Source organism: Bufo gargarizans, chromosome 5, assembly GCF_014858855.1.
Source record: "Bufo gargarizans isolate SCDJY-AF-19 chromosome 5, ASM1485885v1, whole genome shotgun sequence".
In the NCBI taxonomy this organism is placed as follows: domain Eukaryota; kingdom Metazoa; phylum Chordata; class Amphibia; order Anura; family Bufonidae; genus Bufo; species Bufo gargarizans.
The window spans coordinates 405,980,941-406,006,891 of NC_058084.1; the positions used below are offsets into that span (position 1 = coordinate 405,980,941).

Consider the following 25,951-nt stretch of genomic DNA (forward strand, 5'->3'; position numbering starts at 1 on the left):
TTAAATCGAATCCACCCTGCTGGTCACCAATTTTCAGTATACAGCGAGGACAGAAAAAAAAACCCGATCACAAGGTCTGCAGCTGTTTTATTTACAAGTTTACACTGAACAATGATAGAAACACTGACGTTGAAGCCTGATTACGTAAAGGGTAATCTAAAAAGGCATGATTGAATTGATTACATGATTATAAACAAACTACACTGAAAAATTAATGCCGGTAAAAGTATTGGCCAGAATATTAAGAAATATGATATACAAATTGAAAGTGCGTGATTGGAGAGGTGTAGATGTAGGTATCTGCCCAGAAATCAGATCTTCGCAGAATCTGAATTAAAAACAAAAAAAGGCGGCTGTGACCATCCCTATCTTAACATCCCTGGAACCTTTCCGGTCCCAGAAGAGGTCCCAGGCTTTGCTGGCATCAACACCTCTACTGGGAGGGGAACAGTTAACAGAGAAGCCTAGTTTTGAAGTAGAACAGGCAGTTTGCTTATTCAAGTAGACTATTTTCCCAGTGTCCGCAGCTTGTGTAGTGGAATTACATTACGGAGCAGGAAGACTTCCCTTGTGAACCTACACCATCAATTTTTTCTGCTTCCAAAATTATTCTTTTGAATACATCAACAGCAGTCTGAAAAACAAAAGCAAAAAACAAAAAAAAAAAACATTGTCACAGCAAGTTAAAAGAGGGCCCATCCCCTCTCCTGACATTTCTGTTTTACTAACTACATGCCCAACGTAACCGTTGTGGAGCTTCTATTCCTCTGACTGGGGGCATTCCTGTATTATCCCATTTACAAGTTCATGAATAAATGAAGTCTGCAATAAAGGTCTAACTGGGCGTTACCAGCAGGGGAAGGGAGCGTCTGCACGGCCTGGCATTATCCAATTGGTGCTGCCATTGTCAGACTGTGCAGTAACTGCCAACACCCAGATGGCCCTTTAATGCAAACTGCTAGTAATTCATAATGTCAAATTAGGGCCCATTCAGATAGCCATATGAACGGGTGCAGATTTATTTCATTTCAGTGGGGCCGCCGTGTGCCGTCTGCATCCGTGGTTCTTTTCCACGGCTCTGCAGAAACAATAGAGCTAGTAGTTACTCAAAGATGTTGGGAGGGTGACTGACTATATAAAAGGTGGCCGTACATTTTACATAGATGTTAAGCAAGAACTATTCCTCTCCACACCATACACGCTCTGGTAAAGCCAACATTCAAGTCCCCATCTTTCCTTCATCTAGCATTGGCCACCTTAGTGAAACAGAAGTGCACTCCTATGGCTGGGAACCCCTTAAAAGGATAACAGTCATATTTTCACTCAAAAATTCTATTTTCATATATGTTGTTGCTGCTGCGATAATCCCTAATCACCAATTGTGTTCACATACCACTTGATAGCAACGGCTCCTCAAGACTTCTGACTATCTTCTCAAGATGGCCGCCAATGCCCCTTTCACACAGGCGAGAATTCCATGTGCATGCAATGCATGAGGTGAACGCATTACACCCGTACTGAATCTGGACCCATTCACTTCACCGCTCATGTACACAGCCCCATTGACTTTCACACATCACTGGTGCGTTGCGTGAAAAATTGCAGCATGCTCTATATTGTGCGTTTTTCATGCAACACAGGCCCCATAGAAGTGAATATGGCTGCGTGAAAAATCGCAAGCATCGGCAAGTGCTGATTCAGTGCGATTTTCACGCATGGGTTGCTAGGAGACGATAGGGATTTGATTATTATTATTTTTCCTTATAACATGGTTATAAGAGAAAATAGCATTCCTAACACAGAATGCTTAGTAAAATGTCCATTGAGGGGTTAACAAATTTAACTCAACCCATCCACTTGATTGGAGCTCCTCTTTCTACTTTCTTCAGGACCTGGCTAAAAGACCTTTGATGACATCACTGCTCATCACATGGTCCATCTCCATGGTGATGAACCATGTGATGAGCGCAGTGATGTAACCACAGGTCCTTTTCATCAAAAAAAAGACAGACACGCCAGGCTGAATAAAAAATTATTTTTCCCGCAACGCACCCGCATCTTGTCTGGCCCTCACATGCGACGCCTGTGAGAAAGAGGCCTTACCCTGAGGCTAAGACCTCCCTCCCTAACCACACTGAAATCATACAGCTCATCTCAGGAACACGCAGCCTCACCAACCAATCGGCTTTCTCCAGACTTAAACACGCCCTCCGTCCGAGTAGCTCATTGTGAATATTCTAATCACAAATATTGGCACTATCCAGGTCCGAATGGAGCGGGCTCTCAGCATTTGAGACTGCCCACTACTACGTCCTCAATCTTCTGTATAAAGAAGATAAGAGACGGAGGACACCTAGCAACGCTGTTTTAGCGGCACCACTGAAATGCCCTGGGGGAGGAAAGAACATGCTGCAATTACTAGGTAATTCAAAATCTATACAAAAGTATAGTAGGGAACTAAGGTAAACTTAGTCAGACCACTCCAATTACATTAAAATAAATGAAAAAATTATATAAATACCCTTTAAAGATGGCGTCTCACTTCAGCAAATGGCATTTATTATGTAGCGGAAGTTAATACAAGGCACTTACTAATGTATTATCCATATTGCTTCCTTTGTTGGCTGGATTCATTTTCCACCTCATTATACACTGCTTGTTTCCATGTTACAACCACCCTGCAATCCGGCTGTGCACACTATAGAAAAAAGTCAGTCTCTGGTGGCCGGGACCATGACACTGCACATAGGCTGGTGCTTTTTCCTATAGTGTGCAAGCACAACCACCGATGGATTGCAGGATGGAAAAATGAATCCAGCAGAGGCTCCGTATAGCATCTGTTTTTTTGGGCGGATCCATTTAATAAAGCACATCCTTGTCCGCAAACGATAAAATAAATAGGACAGGCGCTATTTTTTATTTATTTTTTGCGGGGCAACGGACATACTGATGCGGACAGCACATTGTGTACTGTCCGTATTTCCGTATTTATTTTTTATTTTTTTTGGAACCCTTTGAAATGAATGAGTCCACATCCTATCTGAAAAAAAAATAAATAAAAAAAAAAAAGTGTATCGGCACGGAAAAATGTTCGTGTGCATGTAGCCTTAGACTAATGCATCATAAATAAATAACTACTGAACAGTAAAAATGTGAAATTTACATTATATTAGATAAAGGATGAGCTAATTTCATATTTTGAAATTAGTTTACGGTTCATGTTGTGGTATAATGCAAATTGCGTTATGGATTCCATTACCACGGACCGTAACGCAAGTCCATGAAAGAATGCATAGCGGTCGAAATGCCTTTAGAGGCATTCCGTTATTCATTCAGTCGTCATAGCCTGCATAACTGATCCGTCTGGTCCAAGTTATGCTAGAGCCCTCTCCTGCATAACAGAAACCGGACGGATCAGTTAGGCAGGCCATAGACTTCTATGACTGAATGAATAACGGAATGCCTCTAAAGGTTATGAGCCTTTGTTAGGTTGAGCATGCTCAGTGTGCTGCTATCAGTTCTCTAGCTAAATGTCTTATGAAACACAGGAGTGTCAGTGTGCTGCTGATTACCGAGTAGAAGGGACGTGACCGGACGGTATATCAGGCAGCCAATCTGTACACAACACTCATGAACCAGCACAAACTCACAGCAGGAAAGCTAGGGATTGTAGTCTGAAGCTTTGTGAGGGAAGATCAGGCGCCATCATACTCTGTTGTAGGATCCCACACAGGAGCTAGTTCTTAAAGAGCAAGGATGCTGTGCTAAGGCATCCCAGGATGGAGACTCGCCTGTCGATGGTACTCCAGTTCCATTGCAGAGCTCCTTCTCCATCTTCAGTCCCCAGAAGTGTGATATGCAGCCTACATGCACGCCACCCTTGCTGGCCAATCAATGGCAATGGTCGCTTGCCATGCCTGCACACATACCAGGAAAAAGACTAGGTGGCAGCAGTGCTGTGTGTAGATGGCACATTACACTTAGTCTGGTGGAGGAGGGAGAACAGCACTGGAACTAGCGTTTTTTTTTGTAATTGTTGCACCCTGCCTCATCAAAAAAAAAAAAAAGCCTCAATCTCCAAAAACCCCTTTAACTATATAGAAACATAGAAAACCTCCACTTATAAAAAGGTTTGAAAATGTTTAAAAAACCCACCTGATTCTCTTTAGCTGAAGACTCCAAGAATGCTGCGTTCCAGGACTCTGCTAAGGCCTTGCCTTCTTCATAACTGATCACTCTAAGAGGCACATTCAAGTAGTGTTAATACATGACTTTACGAGATGTCAGCATGGGGGGAAAAAATATAAAATAAAAAAAATTCTGAACCATGTATGAGAGTAACACTGAGTCAAGCCAACCCTAAATAGGGCTGCAACAATGACAACACAGTAAGGGAAAGGCAAGGGGGATACACCAGATTTCTGACTGAAAGCAGGACCATTCGTGCACATGATTTTTCCAGGCGTCAAATGGGACAGTCAGAAATGTATGCAAATCTATGGCAAGTTTCCGATGAGTGTTGCCTGCGGGAAACACGTGGTCTCGCAGCCTGAACTCTAATGCTGAGGTCCCATTACATGAGCAGAGAGCTCAGGCGGGGAAATGGTGTTCTCACATGGAGCAAGTTTCCTGCAGACATGAGTGGGTTGCGATAGAAATGCCATGTGGATTTCCCTGCGTTTCCACAACAAACTTCGTACATGCATGCGTTTCTTGCAGGATTTTCACCTGAATTGTTGTTGTTTTCCCCCAAAACTTCAGTAGTCATTAAAATACAGATAATCTGCATCAAAAACAGCAATACATAGTATGTGGTTTTTATCTTGTTTTTCCACACTTTTTGCCTAATGATTTTCTGCACACACATCAAGGGTTTGTTTCATCTAACACAATCGCTAGGATATGCCATCAATGTCAGATAGGAGCAGGTCCCACACCCATCTCCAGAACAGGGACCTTACGCAGAGAGCACACTGTGCAAGCGCGGCCACCTTCCATTCACCACACAGCAGTGAAAGATGTGGCGTACACGTGCGGCGCGCTCTTCTTTCACAGCTATTGGACTTCAGAAAATATCCGTGAGCACACTTGGCCATTATCGGAAATCCCATACTGATGGAGAGCACACCAATCAAGCATGGTGTGCGGTCCTTCACTTTGGGGGGGGACCCATTCTGGAGAAATGACTGCACATGCAGCGATATGCCAATCTGTTAGATGAGCCAACCGCTTGGTGCCCACTGCAACCAGAGATCAGCTTTCAGTTCTTAAACTGCTTTAGAAACCTGGAAGGTAAACTGAGCGACGGTCACTGGCAACAAGACCAATTCTGTGGCAGGTTAATGACTGGTTTTATAATATGTTCTATATAAATGTGATTGAATAGTCCCAGGATTCGTTGCTTCAGTCTTTCCACATTTATTAGTTCACTACATCCTACATGTACACACACGTGTAAGGCCACAGACTGATACAAACCTTTCCATGTGCAAATCTTTCTTGTTTCCAACCAACATTATAGGAACCCTGGAAGAGAGAGAGATACAGTCAGTAGAGGTTATGGGAAAAAAATAAAATTTAAAAATCTGGGACTGGATTTTAAAAAGGCAAGACCACTTACTGGACTTTTCCCACCATATCCAACAACTTCTCATGAATAATTTTAATCACTTCAAAGCTGAAAAGAGAAGAGACTGGTTATTAAACATAAGAAAAGTTAGTGTTTGAGAGCTTTTAGGGTGCATTTACACGATCACACTGGGCTTATTCTTATTGTAGGGAACACATGCTTTTCTGAACCCTTGCTCCCCTATAATCTGCTTGGGTGTAGGTGCAGCAGATCGCCCAATGAAGCAGCAGAATGCATGTTCAATGAATAAAATGATCTTTGCTGTGGACACCTCAGTTCCTGGGGAACAGATCCTGCCCAGAAACAGTGGGATGTTATCATTTCCCCCATGCCAACTAGAGGCCAGTGTAGTTTTCAGTTTAGGAGCAGACTGCTGGAGCTACGCCAAATTTATGACGAGGTGCAAGCCTCATCATAAGTTAGGGGCAGCCTCCAGCAATGAACAGGGATCTCATCCACTGGCACAAAACACTGGTCTATGATAAGTTAGAATGAGTCTGCATGAGGGTAAGTAACGACAGTAGCCATGATCGTTGCATGTAAACGCAGCTCTTCACCTCCACTGACGAGCAGGCAACCGTCAGGTCCTTCCCAATAACTGTTTGATGTTTGGCACTGAGTAAGGGCTCATTCACGCGACTGTATGGTCGCCAAGCCTGTGTTGCAGACTGCAAACAGCAGGTCCGTAATACACATACACCAGCCATGTGAACTCCATGCTGCAGATCCATTGACTTGAATGGGTCCACGATCCACAAGATACGGCAAGATAGGACATGGTCTATTTTTTGCAGAGTGGAAGCACAGATGGAAATACTCAGATATCCTTCCGCAGGCCTTCGGGTCTGTGCCTCCGCACTGTAAAATAAAATAAAAATAGGCCACACAGTCGATGACCGTGTTTTGCAGTCCGTAACACAGGCATGGCGACCAGTCACGTGAATAACCCCTAAATGTGCCTTTAGGAAAAGACCCCTGCCTCAATGTGTCCACAGCATTTAAAACCACTGCCAGGTGACACGAACATCTCATGACGAGGGCACCTACTGACTGATATTAGGCAGACGATGTTTTGGAAGCAGGAAAAAAGTGAAATAAAAAATTATATATATATATATATATATATATATATATATATATATATATATATATATATATATATATATATAATCTGAGCAACGTTAACTAGGCCGAACGAACTGACAGCTAAACAACTAGGTCAGAGCATCTCAAACTGTATGCAATGAAGACTACCTACTAAGGAAGGACAAACCGTAAGCTGCCGACAGTCATGGGTGCCCAGGGCTCTAATGCTTAAGGGGAGCGCAGGCTAGCCCATTTCAGGTCCAACCCAAAACAGAGCTGAACAAGCATAAATTGCTGAGTCACTGCTAGCCATGAAAGGGGTCACAACAGAGTCACAGATCGAAAAGAATGGCCATGATGACCCCTAAACGATTGTGCTAGAAATCACAAGACGACTTCAGAGGTCTTGAGGAGTCCATGTCTAGATTGCTCACAGCCATTTTGGTTACCCAATAATTAGGTGGTTTTTAATGTTATGGCTGATCAGTGATTAAATCAATGGCCTCCAGCTCTGCTGGGGTTAATGGTGGCACCTGCCCAACTGCAAAATCCAATAGCCACCCCCAGGGACACCAAAAATCGTAACCTTCCACAGAACATACCTTTTGATGGAGGTAACCGAGTATACAAGGATGTACCCATTTATTTCTATGGAGTACGTCTGAGGGATAATGGAAAATTCATCCTAGGAAACAAAACAAATCCCTTTTTATCCACACAATTACAGAAGATTTCACATCAAGCCGGGCAGGAGGACCACGTCTGTTCCCATAGCAACAGATCTAATTAATTCAATCACAGCAAGTCAGCACAAGTAGCGGTGCGGCAGAGATGGGGAAGGGGTTCAGAGACCACTCAACGTGTTCCAAACGGCATTTATCACGTACATAAAGTTAATTCAGGGCACTTCCTAATGTGCTGCGATTGTCTTTGTCTCCTTTTTCTATCACATCACACACTTCCTGTCTCCATGGCTACAACCACCCTGCAATCCATCAGCGGTGGTCGTGCTTGCAGAATATAGCAAAAGGAGTCGGCCTCTCAGGAGGCCTGGACTGTGGGAGCGCACATAGGCTGGAGCAGCGGTAATGATGATAAATGCCACTTGCTGGAGGGAGGATATAGATATAGCCTGAAAGCTTAGACAGGTCTGCATGTCACCGATCTAATAGTTATCCCGTCCTGTGACTAGACAACTGTTTCTATCCAACCATAATGTTACAATGGGGTGGTCAATGCTGCTTTCCACCAATCCTTAAAGAGGTTCTGCACTTTGTTTTAACTGATCTATCAGATAGATCAGCTTCTGATCAGCACCGACACCCAGGACCCCCGCCAATCAGCTGTTTGAGAACACAGCGGCACGCCAGAAGCGCCCCGGCCTTCTCACGGTTTACCGCTGGCCGAGTGACGTCATCACTAGTATTAACTAGCGTGGGCGGGGCTAAACTGTCCACTTTAACAGAGCTTAGCCCCACCCCACGCTAGTTGATACTAGTCATGACGTCACTGGGCCATCACAGACCCCCACTGATCAGATGCTGATGACCTATCCAGAGGATAGATCAGTTTAAACAAAGTGCAAAACCCCTTTAAAGAGGATAGAGGGGGGGGGGGGCGCGATTGCAGTTATACAATGGCAGACATCACCCATAAGTTACACCGATCCAGCATGTCAATGAAGCCATATGGATGGGATGTGAGCAGGGCCCAGCACTGACATTTCTACACTTACCTGGCCAGCAGTGTCCACTAGCTGAAGCTGGTAATCTTGTCCATTCACAGAGATCTGTTTAGTAAATGCTAGAAGAGAGAAACGTGGTGTGCATCAGAGCCACGCATTAACAGGACACATTTTGAAGTACATTTCAGGTACAGCCACTGGTTGCACTGCGGATCCCCATATTCCACAGTGAAATAGCGGAGGAGCTGCAGCGGTTACAGGAGCTGTAAAGTGAACGAAAGCAAACACTTCTTCCACAGAGATGTCTGCGCAACTTGACATGCACATGGACTTTAAATGCAGAGTGAAGCGTGTGGCAACTAATATGGGCAGAATACTGCGAAAATCAGCAAACTACACCTGGCTTCACCCTCATGGCCACATAATCCGGGGTTCATACTTGTCCTCACTGCAACGGTGACCTGTGACCCAGTGACATGTCAACACTACAGCCACGTCAACAGGATGTTTATACCAGAGCAATGGAGCCAGAACCCACAGCAGGGTCCAGGCAAGTATGAACCCCACAAAGGGTCAGCCACGCTGAGATCTTAGACGACCTCTATTACATTACTGACCTGCATGCACCGACTGTCTAGTAGCCCCTTATTACATGCCCCGCTTCACCTGTGCCAGACTAAGCCGATGACAGTCCTGGTCTCGGGACACCCCAGAGAGAAAGAACTTGGTAACTACAAAAAAAAAAAAAAAAAAAGACCAGAGTACTGCAGTCTGACAATGACAGCCTTAGTGTCCATGCATGCAGACAGCACACAGTGTGCTGCTATCCACATTTCCGGAGCGCAGCCCCGAACTTCTGATCTGCGGCGCCGAATTATTATTATTTTTTTAAATACAACATGTCCTATTCTTGTCCACAATTGTGGACAATAGGCAGTTCTACTATGGACGTGTGAATGAGTCAAAAAAATAAAATTAGAAAATATATATATTTTCATTCTATCAGAATCCGCTTCAAAATTATGCAGTCAGACAAAATGTGTGAAATTAGCCTTAGGCTACATGCACATGAATGTTTGTGTCTGTTTTTGCGGATAGGAGGCACCCATTCCTTTCAATGGGCCCACAAAAAACAGACAGCTGTTCCGTATCAGTATGTCCATTTTGTAGTTTTCTGGATACAATGTGTGCAGCAAATGCTTAGCATGTGGACCGATTCCTGATCCACGCATCATCTTTGCCTTCAGAGTGGTGGTGGTCGGGCGACTGGTTATCGCAGCCCTAGCTCCATAGAAGCGAACAGGGCTCGAGTGTAAAACAGAAGGCATCCGGTTTTCACTGATGGTTGCCAGGAGATAGGAGTTGTAGGTTGCATGCATTTTTCATGCGTGAAGAAAAACAACCCGGGTGGAAAAAACGCACACTGAATGCAATCACAGAAAATAAAAAATTAAGGATTCAACTTCCATGCAAAACCCATCAGTTTTTCCTTGAAAAGATCCTGCTGATCCATATCACTCATGTGAAGGCGGCCTTAAAGGGGTTCTCCAGGAATTAAGATACCTAAATATTACTTTATCAAATATATTTCCAAATGCCTTTAAATTGCTCTTTAGACAAAACAAGCCATTAGAAGTAATCAGGAGGAAGAAGGAAAAAAAAAAAGCCGCCATTCTATTAGTACACACAGACCTGTCCTAATCACACAGAAGGACAAGTTACTCCAGACCACTGAGCTAAAGAGCTGCCTCATCCTCCTCTCTGCTGGTCAGGGATTATGATCCTGAATATATCTGATAAGATGTTCAGTAGAATCTCTGGAAATAGCGTTCATGAGGAGACATGAAGTAGAGAGAGGAGGGACAGGACAGACTGTGGTTATGTGTGGCTGTGAAGAGACTGCATACAGTGTGCTGTCCGCATCTTTTGCAGCCACATTGAAAATGAACGGGTCCGCACCTGGATGCGTAAATGGACCCCAACTCGTGGCATTTATCAGGTAGAAAAAGTTAATACAAGGCACTTCCTACTGTATTGCGATTGTCCATATTGCCTCCTTTGCTGGCTTCATTCTTCTATCACATTATACACGACTCGTTTCCATGGTTACAGCCACCCTGCAGCACACTATAGGAGAAAGCACTGGCCTCCCTGGTGGCTGGGACTGTGGGAGCACATAGGCTGGTGCTTTTTCCTATAGTGTACAAACACAACCACCTCTGTTGTATTGCAGGATGGTCGTAACCATGGAAACAAGCAGTGTATAATGTGATGGAAAAATGAATCCAGCCAGCAAAGGAAGCAATATGGACAATCACAATACATTAGTAAGTGGTTTGTTCTAGCATTTATTCTATAGAGAAAGTAATTTGCTGAAGTGAGACAACCCCTTTACAGTGCCCAAACATCATGCAGATTATCGCTAACAAGCATTTGTACGAACATTTGTAACATCCTAGAGTATGTTACTAAACTGTCAGGTGTATATGTATTGTCATCTTGTGTAGTCTAACATGGTATTTTCCTGTGTATACATTCTCCAGGCCTGTTTGATATTAAGCTGCAATTTCCATGTGCACCAGCAGGTGGCAGCAATGTATTTAGCAGACCATAGCCAGTTTAGTATATCTAGGCTGGAATAGTTCATTCCAGTCTAGTCTCCCCTTTGTGAGCAGAAGTGGGCTGTTCCCATGTCCTGTCTCATGAGGAGGAGAAACAAGTTAATTAAGTGTACCAGCTACCCCTGCTAGGGGTAGGCTGTGTTAGTAGGAGCTCCCAGTTACAGGGATCCCAACCTAGGATCCAGCCTTGGCTGAGGCCAAGGATCACTCTTCCCAGCCTGAGCCATCTACCTCAGCTGGTGACAAGCAAGCAACACCTCCAGAACTACAGATCTCCAGGAAGAATCATTCCCTGCGAGTACTTATCCAGAGTCCAGGAGAAGCCAAATTCCTCCTCATCTAGTCAGGCCCATACTAAAGCAGAAGATAAATACCTGCCAGATTCTCCAGGAACATAGTATAGAAGCAGAAGAGATACTGATCCCTGCTGGGACCCAAGACTATTGCTGTAACTCATGTGGATTTATGCTGCCATTAAGTAAAGACAAGTTGGATTATATCTCCAGTCTGGATCTCATTTACTGCTACCAAAGTTCCTCAGTTACTCCTATTAACAACACTCATTTTATTGCAAGTGAGCCAGGATCCAGGAGTCCAACCGTACCAAGGTAGGAGACACCGTTGACACTACCATATCTGCTATACAGAGACATTATCCCCCTCTGGCATTCCTCACCTGGTACATGAGCTGTAACATCTTAAAGGGCCCTGCTACAGTACCTGCGCACGCTGCAATTGGCGTCATGAACAAACTAAACTCTTATATACATATCCTGACCCACTGCATCATTGGCCACCGTACCAGTGTCCTGCTCATTGCATTAAGTGGCGTAACGAACAGGAGACTTAATATTGCACCAGTGTGCTTTGTCAGAATCCAGCTTACTGCACATTCATTAGCCATAATCTGCTTGTGTAACAGTGCTGCCGACTACCCCATTAATGAGCGAAACGCCTCGTTTATGCGGTCAATCATTGTTTGCCAGCAGCAGGTTGTGGTGTCTAAACGGCCTCTGCGGCCCATAAACAGTGATTCTATATGGGGATATGCAATGGCATTAGCAATTGCTCTTGCCTATACTGTGGAGGAGATCGCTGCATGTAAATGCATCTGTCTCCTTCACCAATGAGCAGGAGGTTGTCAGGAAGCAATGCCTCTTTCCTAACAGTCTGCTCAATTGAACAGTAAAGGAGCCTTTGGATAGAGCACAGCTTCCCTCCGAGTAGGGATCGACCGATATTGATTTTTTAGGGCCGATACCGATAATTTGTGAACTTTCAGGCCGATAGCCGATAATTTATACCGATATTCTGGGAATTTTCATTTTTGAAAAAATAAAATTCCCACAAATCTGCTGAAAATTAATGTTTATTGTTAATGTGTATTTTTTTTTTTTGTAAATCTTTCTTTCATTTATATTTAATATTTTGGAGTTTATTATTTTTTTTGTAACTTTTTTTTTTAAACTAACTTTTAGCCCCCTTAGGGACTAGAACCCTTGTCCTATTCACCCTGATAGAGCTCTATCAGGGTGAATAGGAGCTCACACTGTCCCTGCTGCTGTGTGCTTTGTGCACACAGCAGCATGGAGCTTATCATGGCAGCCAGGGCTTCAATAGCGTCCTGGCTGCCATGGTAACCGATCGGAACCCCAGCATTACACTGCTGGGGCTCCGATCGGAGGAGCAGGGGAGAGGGGATCCTGTGGGGGGGGGCGCACTGCGACTGGGGTGGGGGGGGAAGCACCACTGCTTAATACTGGGGGGGAGGGGGGGGCGCACTGCGCCACCAATGTCTGATACTGGGGGGCGCACTGCGCCACCAATGAAGCTTAATCTCTAATTTATTCATATACAGGAGGCGGGAGCTGCAGAATCACATAGCCGGCTCCCGACCTCTATGAGCTGTAGCTGCGATCCGCGGCACCTGAGGAGTTAACTACCGCAGATCGCAGCTACCGCTCATAGAGGCCGGGAGCCGGCTATGTGATTCTGCAGCTCCCGCCTCCTGTATATGAATGAATGATAGATTAATCTTCATTGGTGGAGCAGTGGCCATAGCTCCTCCCCTCCTCCTGTCCCCTGTACTTTCATTGGCTGCAGCGGCAGGAGCAGCACAGGGGGAGGAGACACTGCTTCCTTCTCCCCTGTGCTGCTGAGGGAACACGGAGAGCGCTGTCAGCAGCGCGATCTGTGTTCCCCATACACTATCGGAATATCGGCAAAATAAATGCCGATACCGATAGTGTTCAAAATCCTGAATATCGGCCGATAATATCGGTAAATCCGATAATCGGTCGATCCCTACCTCCGAGTACAGCTCACATTACAGACTAAAGATAAAGCTCTTCTTCCATCCATTTATCTTCTGAGTAGAGGCTGAAACTGGATTAACCATGTACATTTACAACCCCATCATTAGTACAGGGCCCCTCCTGGCTCTAGCTCCTAAGTGATGGTGGAGAAGTCCGGAGGTTCACAATGAAAACGGAACTCCGCTTTTATTTCTTCCCCCTCCATTACCGGCAGTGTATGGAGAACAGCCAGGTGGCTCAAAGGTGAACGTGGAATAGCACAAGAGGGTTCAGGGAGTTTGTCATCAGCCTGTTGTTCAGTCTCAGCCATACCCAGGAAAGGAGGGAGCCATTAACCCTGTAGAGTTACCTACTGCAGAGGTTTTAGAGATCCTGCGCCGACTACTCTGCTCCAGCATAACCCTCTGAAAAACGTAAAGTAACACTGGATCCTTCGTGGTCCCAATGACCACAAAAGACAGTCAAAGGTCTCATACTCAAAGGGACAGATTTACCAAGACTTCAAGACCACTGGAAAAAGACGCACTAAGTTTATTAAGAGGCAGGCTTGTATCTAACCCTTATAATGCCCCCCAAAATGCCCAGGCCACTTACACAGGTTGTACTTACCTCGCTCCAGGCACCCGCATAGCTCCTGAGGCCCGCCACATGGATTAAAACATCAGACAACGGGAGGCCAATGCTTGTTCCAGTGCAGGCATCAGAAATGACACAGGTGCCATGGAGCGAGGCAAGGATAACCTGTTTGACGGGCCCGGGCATTATAGGGGTTGATAACCCCTTTCAGTGTTTTTTTTTTGGGCACCCATTCCACCAGCCCGTGGACCAGAAGACAGCTATGAACTACACATTAAAGACAGTAATACACAAGTTTGGTCCGTGTCCGATCCGCCTTTTTTGTCGATTGCACATGGACCCATTAATTTCTATGATTCAGCAAAAAAAATAAAACAATTCTGACAAAGATGTCATCCATGCGCTGGCCACATCCGTATGGCAGTTTCCCAAACCTTAGAACATGACAGATTCTTGTCCATTTGGGGATAGGAAGTTCTAGTGACAGGAGTGAGAAATTTACAGAGAGCATGCGGTTGGTATCCGTATTTTGCAGATCTGCAGTTTGATGATCACAAAACATAAGGTTGTGTGCATGAGGCCCAAGCCAGTTTCTGTGGGAAATTATAGTAAACCTCATGGGTTGCAGGAGGCCACAACCCCTGATGCCAAGTGAGAATAGTGAAAGCATGCTGTAAATAGATCCGCACAAACGCATCCGTTCAGATAATACAGCCGTCTGCATCCATTCAGAACAGATCCGCATTATCTGTAACATAGCCAAGACGGATCCATCTTTAACACCATTGAAAGTCAATCCGTTTCTATTGTGCCAGATTGTGTCATAGAAAATGGATCTGTCCCCATTGACTTACATTGTGTGTCAGGACCGTTTGCCTCCTCATCAGGCACACACCAAAACGCTGCAAGCCGCCTCCAGAGCTGAATGGAGACTGATCGGAGGCAAACTGATGCTTTCTGAGCGGATCCGTTTCCATTCAGAATGCATTAGGGCAAAACTGATCCGTTTTGGACCGCTTGTGAGAGCTCTGAACGGATCGCACAAACGGAAACCAAAACGCCAGTGTGAAAGTAGCCTTATATACACGCTATAGTTTACAACTTTTACTCCACTTTTGTCATGTAAAATCACTGACAGGCGTGCTGACATTTTTAGCCTCCAAATTTCATTTCTTCACTTCAAAAGCAACAGTTTTAGTCCCGGCCGCTGCATAGATGTTGCGCGTGCAAATTGCGTTCCCCAATTAACAAAACGGCCGCGCAACAGCTGTGTGCATGAGGCCTTATTGGAGATACAGAAATCATTCATTTTAATGGAACATAACTGCATTTTTAAGACCTACTCTAGAACCCAAGTATGCAGAGAGACCCCTCATACAGTGGTGTGTCTACAGTTTAAAGGGGTTGTGCCAAACTATCTATGGTACTGACGAGGGGACGCCGAAAGGAGTGCCCAGCAAACCTCAGCTGCCCCGAGAGGATTGGCAGAGTGCAGACTCAACTTCAGTTCATACAAGGAATCAGTGAAGGTCAAAAGCAGATAGTCCTACCGCTCAGACTTTCATCCCCTATTCCGCGAATACAGGAAAAAGGTAAAACCTGCCACAGCCCCTTTAAAGACGACCAGGTAATGAATTGTAAAGATGGCTTAAAGGGAAAGAAAGAAGGAAAAAAAAAAAAAAGCCCCCCACATAGATGTGTATGTCAGACGTGTAAACTGGTATTTGAACACTGCATGTTTTACTAGTGGACGACACCAGAACCTCCGTCAGGGGGTAGAAGACAAGAGCCAATGTTAGATGCCGCGTTGTAATTTTTCCTGCAGGGGACACAGTAATGCCCTGTGAATGCCAAAAAGCTTTTTGGGCAGAAGTAGCATTCCAATGTAATAGACAAAAGACAGTGGAAGACAAAACACGGACACTTACTGTTTTCTATTGTCGGATCGTAGGAGTCCACAAACTGTCCTTCAACAAACTGGATGGTTAGTGAAGACTTTCCTGGAACACAAAGGAAAAACAATTACCGTACATTATGAGAAGACATGAACAAATACCAGTCTGAGGACTCTGAACAGTCCCTGGGGCTCGGTCACAGAGCCGACATTCAGGTTAACTAACGAAAACGGATCCCAAAATTCAGTTCATGGACTTCATGCCAGACATCTTATATAGAAACACTAAACCTAGAAATAAAATCCTGAAAGTACAAAAATATACTGGTAGTCGCTTTCACCATTTGTGTGACAGCAATCATGAAGTGCTAGAAAACGAAAAATTTTATATAAAGCCAACATAGAACATGGGTTAAAGGGGTTATCCAAGGCCTATACTGCCCCCTATATGCCTGGGCCCCTCTCGCATCATTCCCCAGCATCTCCATCGCTGGATGTTTCCATGGGGTGAGGCAAGGCAATAACAGGCCACAGTGGGAACGAGCCTCGAGCATTGCGGGTGACACTAGGGAGGCTCGTTCCCGTCACGGCCACCTGCCCCGAAAGGTTCTCATTTCAACTAGGAGATGCAGTGGCACATAGTGACACGGGTGCCGGGGAGAGAGGTAAGTACCATCTGTGTGAGGGGCCTTTATAGCCCTTGGATAATACCTATAATGTTCTACTGACCTGCTCCAACTTTTGCCAGAGCGGTGGTGGGGGTCAACTATACTGCCCTGAGAATAAAGCCAAAAAGGACCGGCACTCGCTTTCTTGACAATATGAATAAACTTTTATGGTCCATTCACACGTCCGTAGTGCATTGCGGATCCGCAATACACCCAGCCGGCACCCCCATAGAAATGCCTATTCTTGTCTGCAATTTCGGACATGTTGTATTTGTTTTTTACGGAGCCGCGGACTGGAAGATACACTGCACGCTCCGGAAATGCAGATAGACAGCACACTGTGCTGTCCACATCCATTCCGTCCCTATAGAGAATGAATGAGTCCACACCCGTTCCGCAATTTGTGGAGCGAATGCGGACCCATTATTACAGACGTGTGAATCGAGTCTCTTCAAAGCATAATAAGATCATCAGCGAATAGTTTCCGCTTAAGCCTTTTTTCATACTACAATTTGAAAGCAGTCACCGATACCATCATGCTTTGAATAAAAGTTTCTTCATATCACAAAGAAAATGAGTGGCGGTCCTTCACTATATACCAGTGGGACCCCTTCCCTGGACATATGCAAACCGCAGTGCCAACCCATCGTCTCCGATATTTGTCCTGAGGATAAGTCATCAATATCAGATTAATAGCGGTCTGACAATGGAGCCAGAGGCACGGGTCCATGCAAAGTGAGGAGGCGGTGGTGAGCCGAGCGGTACATCTGCATCCGTTCTGTCGTCTGCCGCCGGTTGTGCAGTAGGAAGGCAGAGTGGATATTGAGCACCTATCCTGAGAAGTCATCCTTCCACACATGAATTTGGCTCTGGTATTTTTTCTGTGGGTTTCTTGGCAGTGTGTGTATACACAGTCATTATGGAGAGCGGCTAATACAGAGAGCGTGTAAGCGCACAATCTTCGTACAGACTGGACAGAGCGGGGAGGCTCCTGCTCCAGCCACCTGACAGCTAGTCTCCGGACTGAGGAGGAGAAGGGGCAGCGATAGACTTTTCTATAGTCCTCACTGATAACAGTTTCAAGGGAATAAATTAAGTACTGGAATTATTGTTTATGCATTTAGTACTTAAAGGGGTTTTACAATTTTGTTTAGCAACTGCCCGCAACCTGCCCCCTGAAACAAAAAGATCCCCACTTACCTGGTCCTGGCTACATCTTCCAGTCCCCCACTGTTCACAACCAGCAGTGCATTGTCACATACACCACTCCAGTCAGACTGGCTTCAGTGGTAGAGGGGTCACTGCTGAAGCCAGCGATTGCCAAGATTGGTGCACATGACCATGCACCGCCACAAGAAAACAGTGCAGGGACTAAAGGATGAACACCATGGAGGACTGGCACAGTGTAGACCAGGCAAGTAGGAATCTTCTGTTTCAAGGGGCCATGCTGTTGACATTTCACAAGATAGAAAACCCCCTTTAAATGGATTGCCCTACTACAACAACTTATCCACTGCCCACAGAATGGAGGGGAATAACTGCTGCCCCCACGATCACTAGATCAGAGTCCTGTGTTCCCGTTTATATGGAGCGGCGAATGTGCACCTGAAGCCCACTCCATTCGGTGGACACCGATCTTCATTCAAGTGATCAGTGGAGGCCCCAGCGGTTGGTCCCCAGCAGATGATACTTTTGTCCCCCATCCTGTGGCTAGGTGATACGTTGCTACCAATGGTGCCGAAAATTAAACTGAACATAGCCAGCAACTACAGACCTAGAGCTCACTGCAATCTTTCACCAAGAACTGAAAGTGAACACAGAATAAGGCCTCTTTCATGTGGTCGGGTCATTTCCTGTTTGCGGGCTGATTTTTTTTGCGTGTACCCCGTATGCATTCAGTTTCCGTATTTCTGTTCCGTTGAAAGATAGAACATGTCCTATTATTGCCTGCAAATCACGTTCCATGTCTCCATTCAAGTCAATGGATCCACAAAAAAGTACTCCGTATGTCTTCCATATCCGTTCCGTTTTTGTGGAACCATCCATTGAAAATGTTATGCCCAGCCCAATTTTTTCTATGTAATTACTGTATATGCCGTACAGAAAAACAGAACAAACAAAACTGATCTGTGAAAAACGGACCGCAAAATAAAAAAAATAAAAAAGCCATATGGTCGTGTGAAAGAGGCCTAAGAACAGAAACATCTGCAACTGCCCACTCTTCGAGACGTCCTTAGAACTCAGAAAATGAAGGCTTACAAAAAGTGACGCCACACTGAGGCCAATGTGAGGAACATCAACCAATTTGCTCAGAGGGTTCCACCTAGAGACCCAACATTTCTCAGTGCATGAGCTGCCCAATCTTACTCCACACAGTGGGGGGAGAATCCTGTGATGTCCCTGATGGTTCAGTGACTGTGGGAAAGGTCAGCATTCTGAAGCTACAGAAAGGAGAGAATGCCCGTGAACCATGGGGTCACCCGAGTCCTGCACTGATGTTTCCAGACCAGAATCAGCAACGGGACCCGAAATGTCATCATGTCAGGGAAACATTACAACGTGGAATTACCATGGTGTCATGGACTGTTCCCTCTCACTGTTCTGGAAGTAGAAGAATCTTCTGGCCGACTACCTTATGGCATCAGGTGATGGATCTGCGTCTGCGTGCTAGATACATGCAAGTTAACCTAGCGCTATGAACACTACCACCCACCTGGAGCATTTTTATTATTGCATTGTACTCATTAGGAGGTAAAAATTTTACCACCTAGGAAACAGTTAAAAAATAAAAACTGGCAGAATGAATGCGTTTTTCTATAATTTCACCCTCATTTGGAATTTTTTCCCCCCTGCTTCCCACCACGTTTCATGCAACTGTAACTGGTGCCATTAAAAAGTGAACCAAGTCCTGAAGGGGGGGGGGGGGGGGGGGGGGAGTCTTGAAAGGGTTAAAGGGGTTCTGCACTTTTAATTAACTGATGATCTATCCTCTGGATAGATCATCAGCCTCTGATCGGCGGGGGTCCGACACCCGGGACCCCCGCCGATCAGCTGTTTGAGAAGGCAGCGGCGCTCCAGCAGCGCCACTGCCTTCTCACTGTTTACCGCCGGGCCGCCCGCCCACTGACGTCACGACTTGTATCAACTAGAGTGGGCGCGGCTAAGCTCTGTTCACTTGAATGGAGCTTACCCGCGCCCACTCTAGTTGATACAAGTCGTGACGTCAGTGGGCGGGCGGCCCGGCGGTAAACAGTGAGAAGGCAGTGGCGCTGCTGGAGCGCCGCTGCCTTCCCAAACAGCTGAACGGCGGGGGTCCCGGGTGTCAGACCCCCGCCGATCAGAGGATAGATCATCAGTTAATTGAAAGTGCAGAACCCCTTTAAGGTACTTAGGACCTCTTAGTAATTTAGAGATGAGGGTTAGGCACAGTTAGAAAAACAGTTAACCCTTTGACAGAACAGCTCAATAATGAGTAAAATGTAATCCTACAAATTGCCTCCGAAGATGTACATAGCCTTTAAAATATTATGGTTAAACGGGTATAGCGCAAGTTTTAAGCTTTTGTTACTCAGGGCTCATGCACACGACCGTACTGGCTCCGTGCCTGTCTTGCGGACTGCAAATAGCTGGTCTACAATATACGGACACTGGCGGTGGTGCAGACCCATTTACTTGAATAGGACTTCACCCATCTATTGCGGAGCGGAGTCACGGGTTGGAATCCCACGGAAGCACTACAATCCCACGGAAGCGACCCCCATTCGCTGGATGCCTGGGGGACCCCCACTGGGTATTACTTTAACATGTAAAGTACTATTCTGCCATTAAGGCCACAGGAAATGGTTTTTGCCGTGTGGCATTCAGCCGTATCTTCACTTTTCCGATGACATGCCCGTATTAGCGTTCTCTTGCAGGCCGAATTGTACTTTTTGGGGCACATACAACGTATTGATTTACTTTACAATATCAGACATGCATAAGGCTACTGTCACACTCATTTGGTGTTGATCCGTCATGGATCTGCACAGACAGGTCCGTTCAGATAATACAACCGTCTGCATCCGTTCAGAACGGATCCGTTTGTATTATCTTTAACATAGCCAAGACGGATCCATCTTGAACACCATTGAAAGTCTATGGAGGACGGATCCGTTTTCTATTGTGCCAGTGAAAACTAATCCGTCCCTATTGACTTACATTGTGGGTCAGGACTAGGGATCGACCGATTATCGGATTTACCGATATTATCGGCCGATATTCAGGATTTTGAACGCTATCGGTATCGGCATTTATTTTGCCGATATTCCGATAACGTACTGGGAACACAGATCGCGCTGCTGTCAGCGCTCTCCGTGTTCCCTCAGCAGCACAGGGGAGAAGGAAGCAGTGTCTCCTCCCCCTGTGCTGCTCCTGCTGCTGCCGCCAATGAGAGGGCAGGGGACAAGAGGAGGGGAGGAGCTATGGCCACTGCACCACCAATGAAGCTTAATCTCTCATTTATTCATATACAGGAGGCGGGAGCTGCAGGATCACATAGCCGGCTCCCGGCCTCTATGAGCTGTAGCTGCGATCTGCGGTAGTTAACTCCTCAGGTGCCGCGGATCGCAGCTACTGCTCATAGAGGTCGGGAGCCGGCTATGTGATCCTGCAGCCAGCTCCCGCCTCCTGTATATGAATAAATTAGAGATTAAGCTTCATTGGTGGCGCAGTGCGCCCCCCCAAGCCCCCCAGTATCAGACATTGGTGGCGCAGTGTGCCCCCCCTCCCCCCAGTATTAGACATTGGTGGCGCAGTGCGCCCCTCCAGTATTATGCATTGGTGGCGCAGTGCGCCCCCCTCCCCCCCAGTATTAAGCAGTGGTGGCGCATAGGGCCCCCCACCCCAGTCGCAGTGCGCCCCCCCCCCACAGGATTCCCTCTCCCCTGCTCCTCCAATCGGAGCCCCAGCAGTGTAATGCTGGGGCTCCGATCGGTTACCATGGCAGCCAGAACGCTATTGAAGCCCTGGCTGCCATGATAAGCTCCATGCTGCTGTGTGCACAAAGCACACAGCAGCAGGGACAGTGTGAGCTCCTATTCACCCTGATAGATCTCTATCAGGGTGAATGGGACAAGGGTTCTAGTCCCTAAGGGGGCTAAAAGTTAAAAAAAAAAGAAAAAGTTACAAAAATAAAAATAAAAACACCAAAATATTAAATATAAATGAAAAAGAAAGATTTACAAAAAAATAAAATACACATTAACAATAAACATACATTTTCAGCAAATTTGTGGGAATTTTTATTTTTTTTTCAAAAATGAAAAGTCCCAGAATATCGGTATAAATTATCGGCTATCGGCCTGAAAGTTCACAAATTATCGGTATCGGTATCGGCCCTAAAAAATCAATATCGGTCGATCCCTAGTCAGGACGGATCCGTTTAGCTCAAACTGACAACAAAACGCTGCTCCAGAGCGGAATGGAGACTGATCGGAGCCAAACTGATCCATTCTGAGCTGATCCTTATCCATTCAGAATGCTTTAGGGGCAAAACTGATCCGTTTTAGAGCACGTGTGAGAGCCCTGAACAGATCTCACAAACTGAAACCAAAACGCCAGTGTGAAAGTAGCCTTAGGCTACATTCACACGTCAGTATTTTTCTATAATCCGAATTTCGGTCCTTTTTTGCGGATCCGTTCCTGAAAATGTTTCCGTATGTAATCCGTTTTTTGCGGATCCGCAAAAAACGGAAACATGTATACATTTCAATAATCAAATAAAGTTGTTTGGATTTCTTTGAAAATAAAAAATTTTGTTATGTGTTTCCAGGAACGGATTCCGCAAAAAACGGATGACATACGGAATGACATCCGAATGTCTTCCGTTTTTTTGCGGATCCATTGACTTTGTATTGTACCAGGATCCAAATTTTGCGGAAAAGAATAGGACATGTTTTATATTTAAACGGACATGCGGAACGGAACAACGGAAACGGACAGCACACATTGTGCTGTCCGATTTTTTTCCAGGACCCATTGAAAATGAATGGGTCCAGATCTGGTCCTGATCTGTTCCGCAAAAAACGGAACAGATCAGGAAAGAAAAAAACGGACGTGTGAATGGACCCTTAATGTGTTTTTAATAGCTTTGCACAGTAATAGCACATCTGAAAATAGTCTGTCTGCACATCCTTCCGGTGATGTAACCCTACGTGGGCCGACTCCTCGCAGAATGATATGACGTTTTTGTTAGTACCATTTTACAGTATATAGGATTTGATTTTTAAGAAACTTTATTAACCATTATTAATTGGACACAGACAGCACACGGATGTCAGATGCGTGCTGTCTGCAAGTTACAGAACATACCCTATTCTTCTACATTTTGCAACAATAGCCATTTCTACTGACAGGTGCGAGAACATTGCGGAATACACACGGCCGGTATCTCTTCTCATCACTAAGATGGCGACCCGAAACAGTTCGGGAAAAAGGTTTTAACAGTAGAAATTAATTTCTGAAATTACTTGAAGTCTTGCGAGACTTCGCAAAGTAATAAATTTTGGCTCATAGGAGCCAATACATTCTAACAAAGTTTTATGTGCATCTATTCGCTCATCCCTAGCTGTGTGTATATATGTATATATACACACACACACACACACACAACTTTGAAAAGGCCATCTATTTCAGAACAGGCTGGGTACCAATCTTGGCATTCCCACTGATGAGCGGACTGGAGGGGGCACACACTGCTTGTGCCAGGTCCAGCGCCACACTTTTGGTGGTTGATGTGCCTGGGATGGGAGCTCAGCCTCAGTCCCACTCACTACTAGAGATGTAAAGAACCCTTCATAGAGCCTCTGTCAGCATGGTCAACCCTATTAAAATCAGGTATATTGCACTGGTAGGGTAGACCCTGCTGATGGAAATATTTATATCTTTGCGTTCCAGGGTTGCGGCATTAGGTGGACTTATCGTTATTCAACAGCAGAGCAAATTCACAGTGCACGGGGGCTGACGATGTCATTCCACCCAGGAGCATTCCTCCTCTGTCGCCATAGGGGTCTCCACCAAGTCTGCTCAGCAAGCAGATGGAGAGCGCAGGCACCAAGTTTGTGCACAACACCGCTGGCGGCAGGGGGAGTGTAGTGAGCACTATGGACAAAGCTGGAGCGATGCTCAAGGTGCTATATCCCACCCCTCGATGCTCCAACTGCCCGATTTGAGTTCATAACTCAGCAACCCAGAATGCTACAGAGAAAAGCACCATATCACTACAATCAGCATAATCAACCCTACCGAGCAATAAGCCTAGTTTAATAGGCTCTTTAGAAGGGTTGGCCCATCTGGATACTGCGATAGAATGTCATGTCCAATCAGTGCAGGTACAACGTCAGGACCCGCTCCCATCTAGAGAACAGAGTCCCCCTGTGAATGGAGGGGAAGCCACATACGCCAAGCTTACTCCCTTCATGGTTATAGGTCTGCCATTTTCACAAGTCCCCTACAGTGAAGGCAGAGGCCACACACCGGCGGTATCCTGCCAGGCCTCAGAGGTGGGGGCCGCACCTACTCAATGACAAAGCCTACCCACAAGTGTCCAGATGGGACTAGGATTTGGGGGGGGGGGTACCAAAATCTGCATGAGGCGGCTTATAGGTAGGCTTGATCATAGATCCAAAGTTAATTTGTTCAAAAACTTCTACAAGTCAATGGTTTCCATACAGCATTAAAATGTATTGGCTCCATGGAGCCAAACTTCATATCTCTGAAGTCACAGGAAACTTTGGCAAATTACTCCAATATTACTATCGGCATCTTTAAATACAATTTTAAAATTGGAATCTGAAGTGGGCTTTGGTACAGGACTGAAGCCGACAGCGGTATTCCTATCAGCGTATTTAACACTGGAATCTGAAGTCATCCACCGAAGTCTCACGCGAGATGCCGTTTCACTCCACGGAGACCATACATTTTTACGCTGCACGGAAACAGCATTCACATCGGAGTATTTGAACAAATCCACTTCCGATCTATGACCTAGAGAGTGGCTTGAGCCTCATTCTAGGCCATACACGCTCCTCCGGAATTCTGGGAAGGGGTGCAACGGAGCTCTTTAAATGGGCCTTGAGGAGACACGACTTGGATATTGATGGGACTGCCCCTTTAAGGGTGCAGCAGACTTGTGCCTCTCCATATGGCGGCGCTCTCTTGGGCACTCGTTCATCAGGACTGGGGACCCCAGGTCTGGAGAGGATGGCACCTGTGCCCACTCCAGACCACATATGCCATAATGCCAGTCAGGGGTGCTCCTGGCACAAAACACCATCTTGGAGACCCGTCAGATGCACCCCAAGATCACATCACTGGGAAGGCAGCAGCCGCCAGGGATGGGCAACCAAAGTAATTGGACAAAAGGTGACAGGAGGACTGGCTGGCACAAGGCTAGAGGTCACCAGCCAGGCCCATCACCCACGGACCCTCAGCCTGGCAGCACATGCGGGCAGCAGCCGCCTCCAGTCCCACGCACGTGTAGCGGCCAGGGGGGACACTCACCCACGGAGCGGTACCCGAGGATGGCGATCTTCCGCGACTTGGACTGCGGCATCTTTGGCGCCTCCACTGTTTTGCCTTTGGTTAGACCCGAAGGCGCTGCATCCACCGACAGATGATGAAGGAGGAAAGCGGAGCGACCGGAAGCACAAGCCCAAGTTCCCTTTGCCTGCACACGGCCTCGCTGCTTGCTCCTGCGCGCACACGGAAGGAGTCAGCCCGGCTTTATATCCCGCCTTCTCTCTCTTCGGCACCGATTTGTTTTTATTATTCCGCCCGCCCTCTCTGCTGTCCGGAAAAAAACTCGCTGCGTCACCCCAGAATGCTCGCTGTGGCGGGGAGGCTTGTGATTGGCGGATACTTGTGGCAGGGGGCGGGGTGCGTGTCAAATACGGCGTTTCTATTGGATGTAGGTTGTGCCCTTCTGACGGCAGGATGCTAAAATATTAGGGGGGAGGGGCTTCGGCGAAACGTTTTTACGTAAGTTATTCGTCGCTTGGTGGTAGGAAACTGGTTGCGTGGGGGTGAGTGACGGCGGCGGCGCGCACGGTCACCGACATGTTGGCAGAGCTCAAGATTCCCTGTAGACGACGGGGGTGTCGTCGCCAAAATGGCTCCTAGAGTGGAGACCGTATGTTGTGTATGCGGTGCGACTGTTGGAACCGGTGTGCGTCAGTGAAGGTGACCATGATTTTGCAGAGAGTGCTGGGGAGGGATTGCCCAATTTCAATTTGCCCTGCAGTATGGGGAGCTTCTTTTCTTCTTGCTCTCACTATGCAAAGTTGGATGTTTGCCTCTTGGTTGTAATGTGCCAAGGCTTAGGGAGCCCCTTCCAGAAGGTGGCGCTAGTGAGCTGGTTCTCTTTCCCTGAATGTTTTCTCATTGAACATTGCCCATAAGTTTCCATGCGCAGATGGGCTCTTTAAAGAGGACCTTTCACTAA

The 25,951-nt window shown here is 46.2% G+C and overlaps 1 protein-coding gene and 1 long non-coding RNA gene across 2 annotated transcripts in view; one reads left to right on the plus strand and one right to left on the minus strand.

Moving 5' to 3' along the window:
* Positions 1-25,951, plus strand: part of LOC122937760 — a 215,158-nt gene that overhangs the window by 171,024 nt on the left and 18,183 nt on the right. The gene's annotated exons all lie outside the window — the stretch shown is intronic.
* RHEB (Ras homolog, mTORC1 binding) lies at positions 71-25,348 on the minus strand. Its single transcript, XM_044292775.1, has 8 exons — positions 25,012-25,348; positions 15,840-15,911; positions 8,451-8,518; positions 7,318-7,400; positions 5,621-5,677; positions 5,479-5,526; positions 4,156-4,237; positions 71-634 (listed from the first exon to the last, which is right to left on the minus strand). The coding sequence occupies exons 1-8, from the start codon at positions 25,061-25,063 to the stop codon at positions 542-544; spliced, it is 555 nt and encodes a 184-aa protein (XP_044148710.1). The 5' UTR covers positions 25,064-25,348; the 3' UTR covers positions 71-541.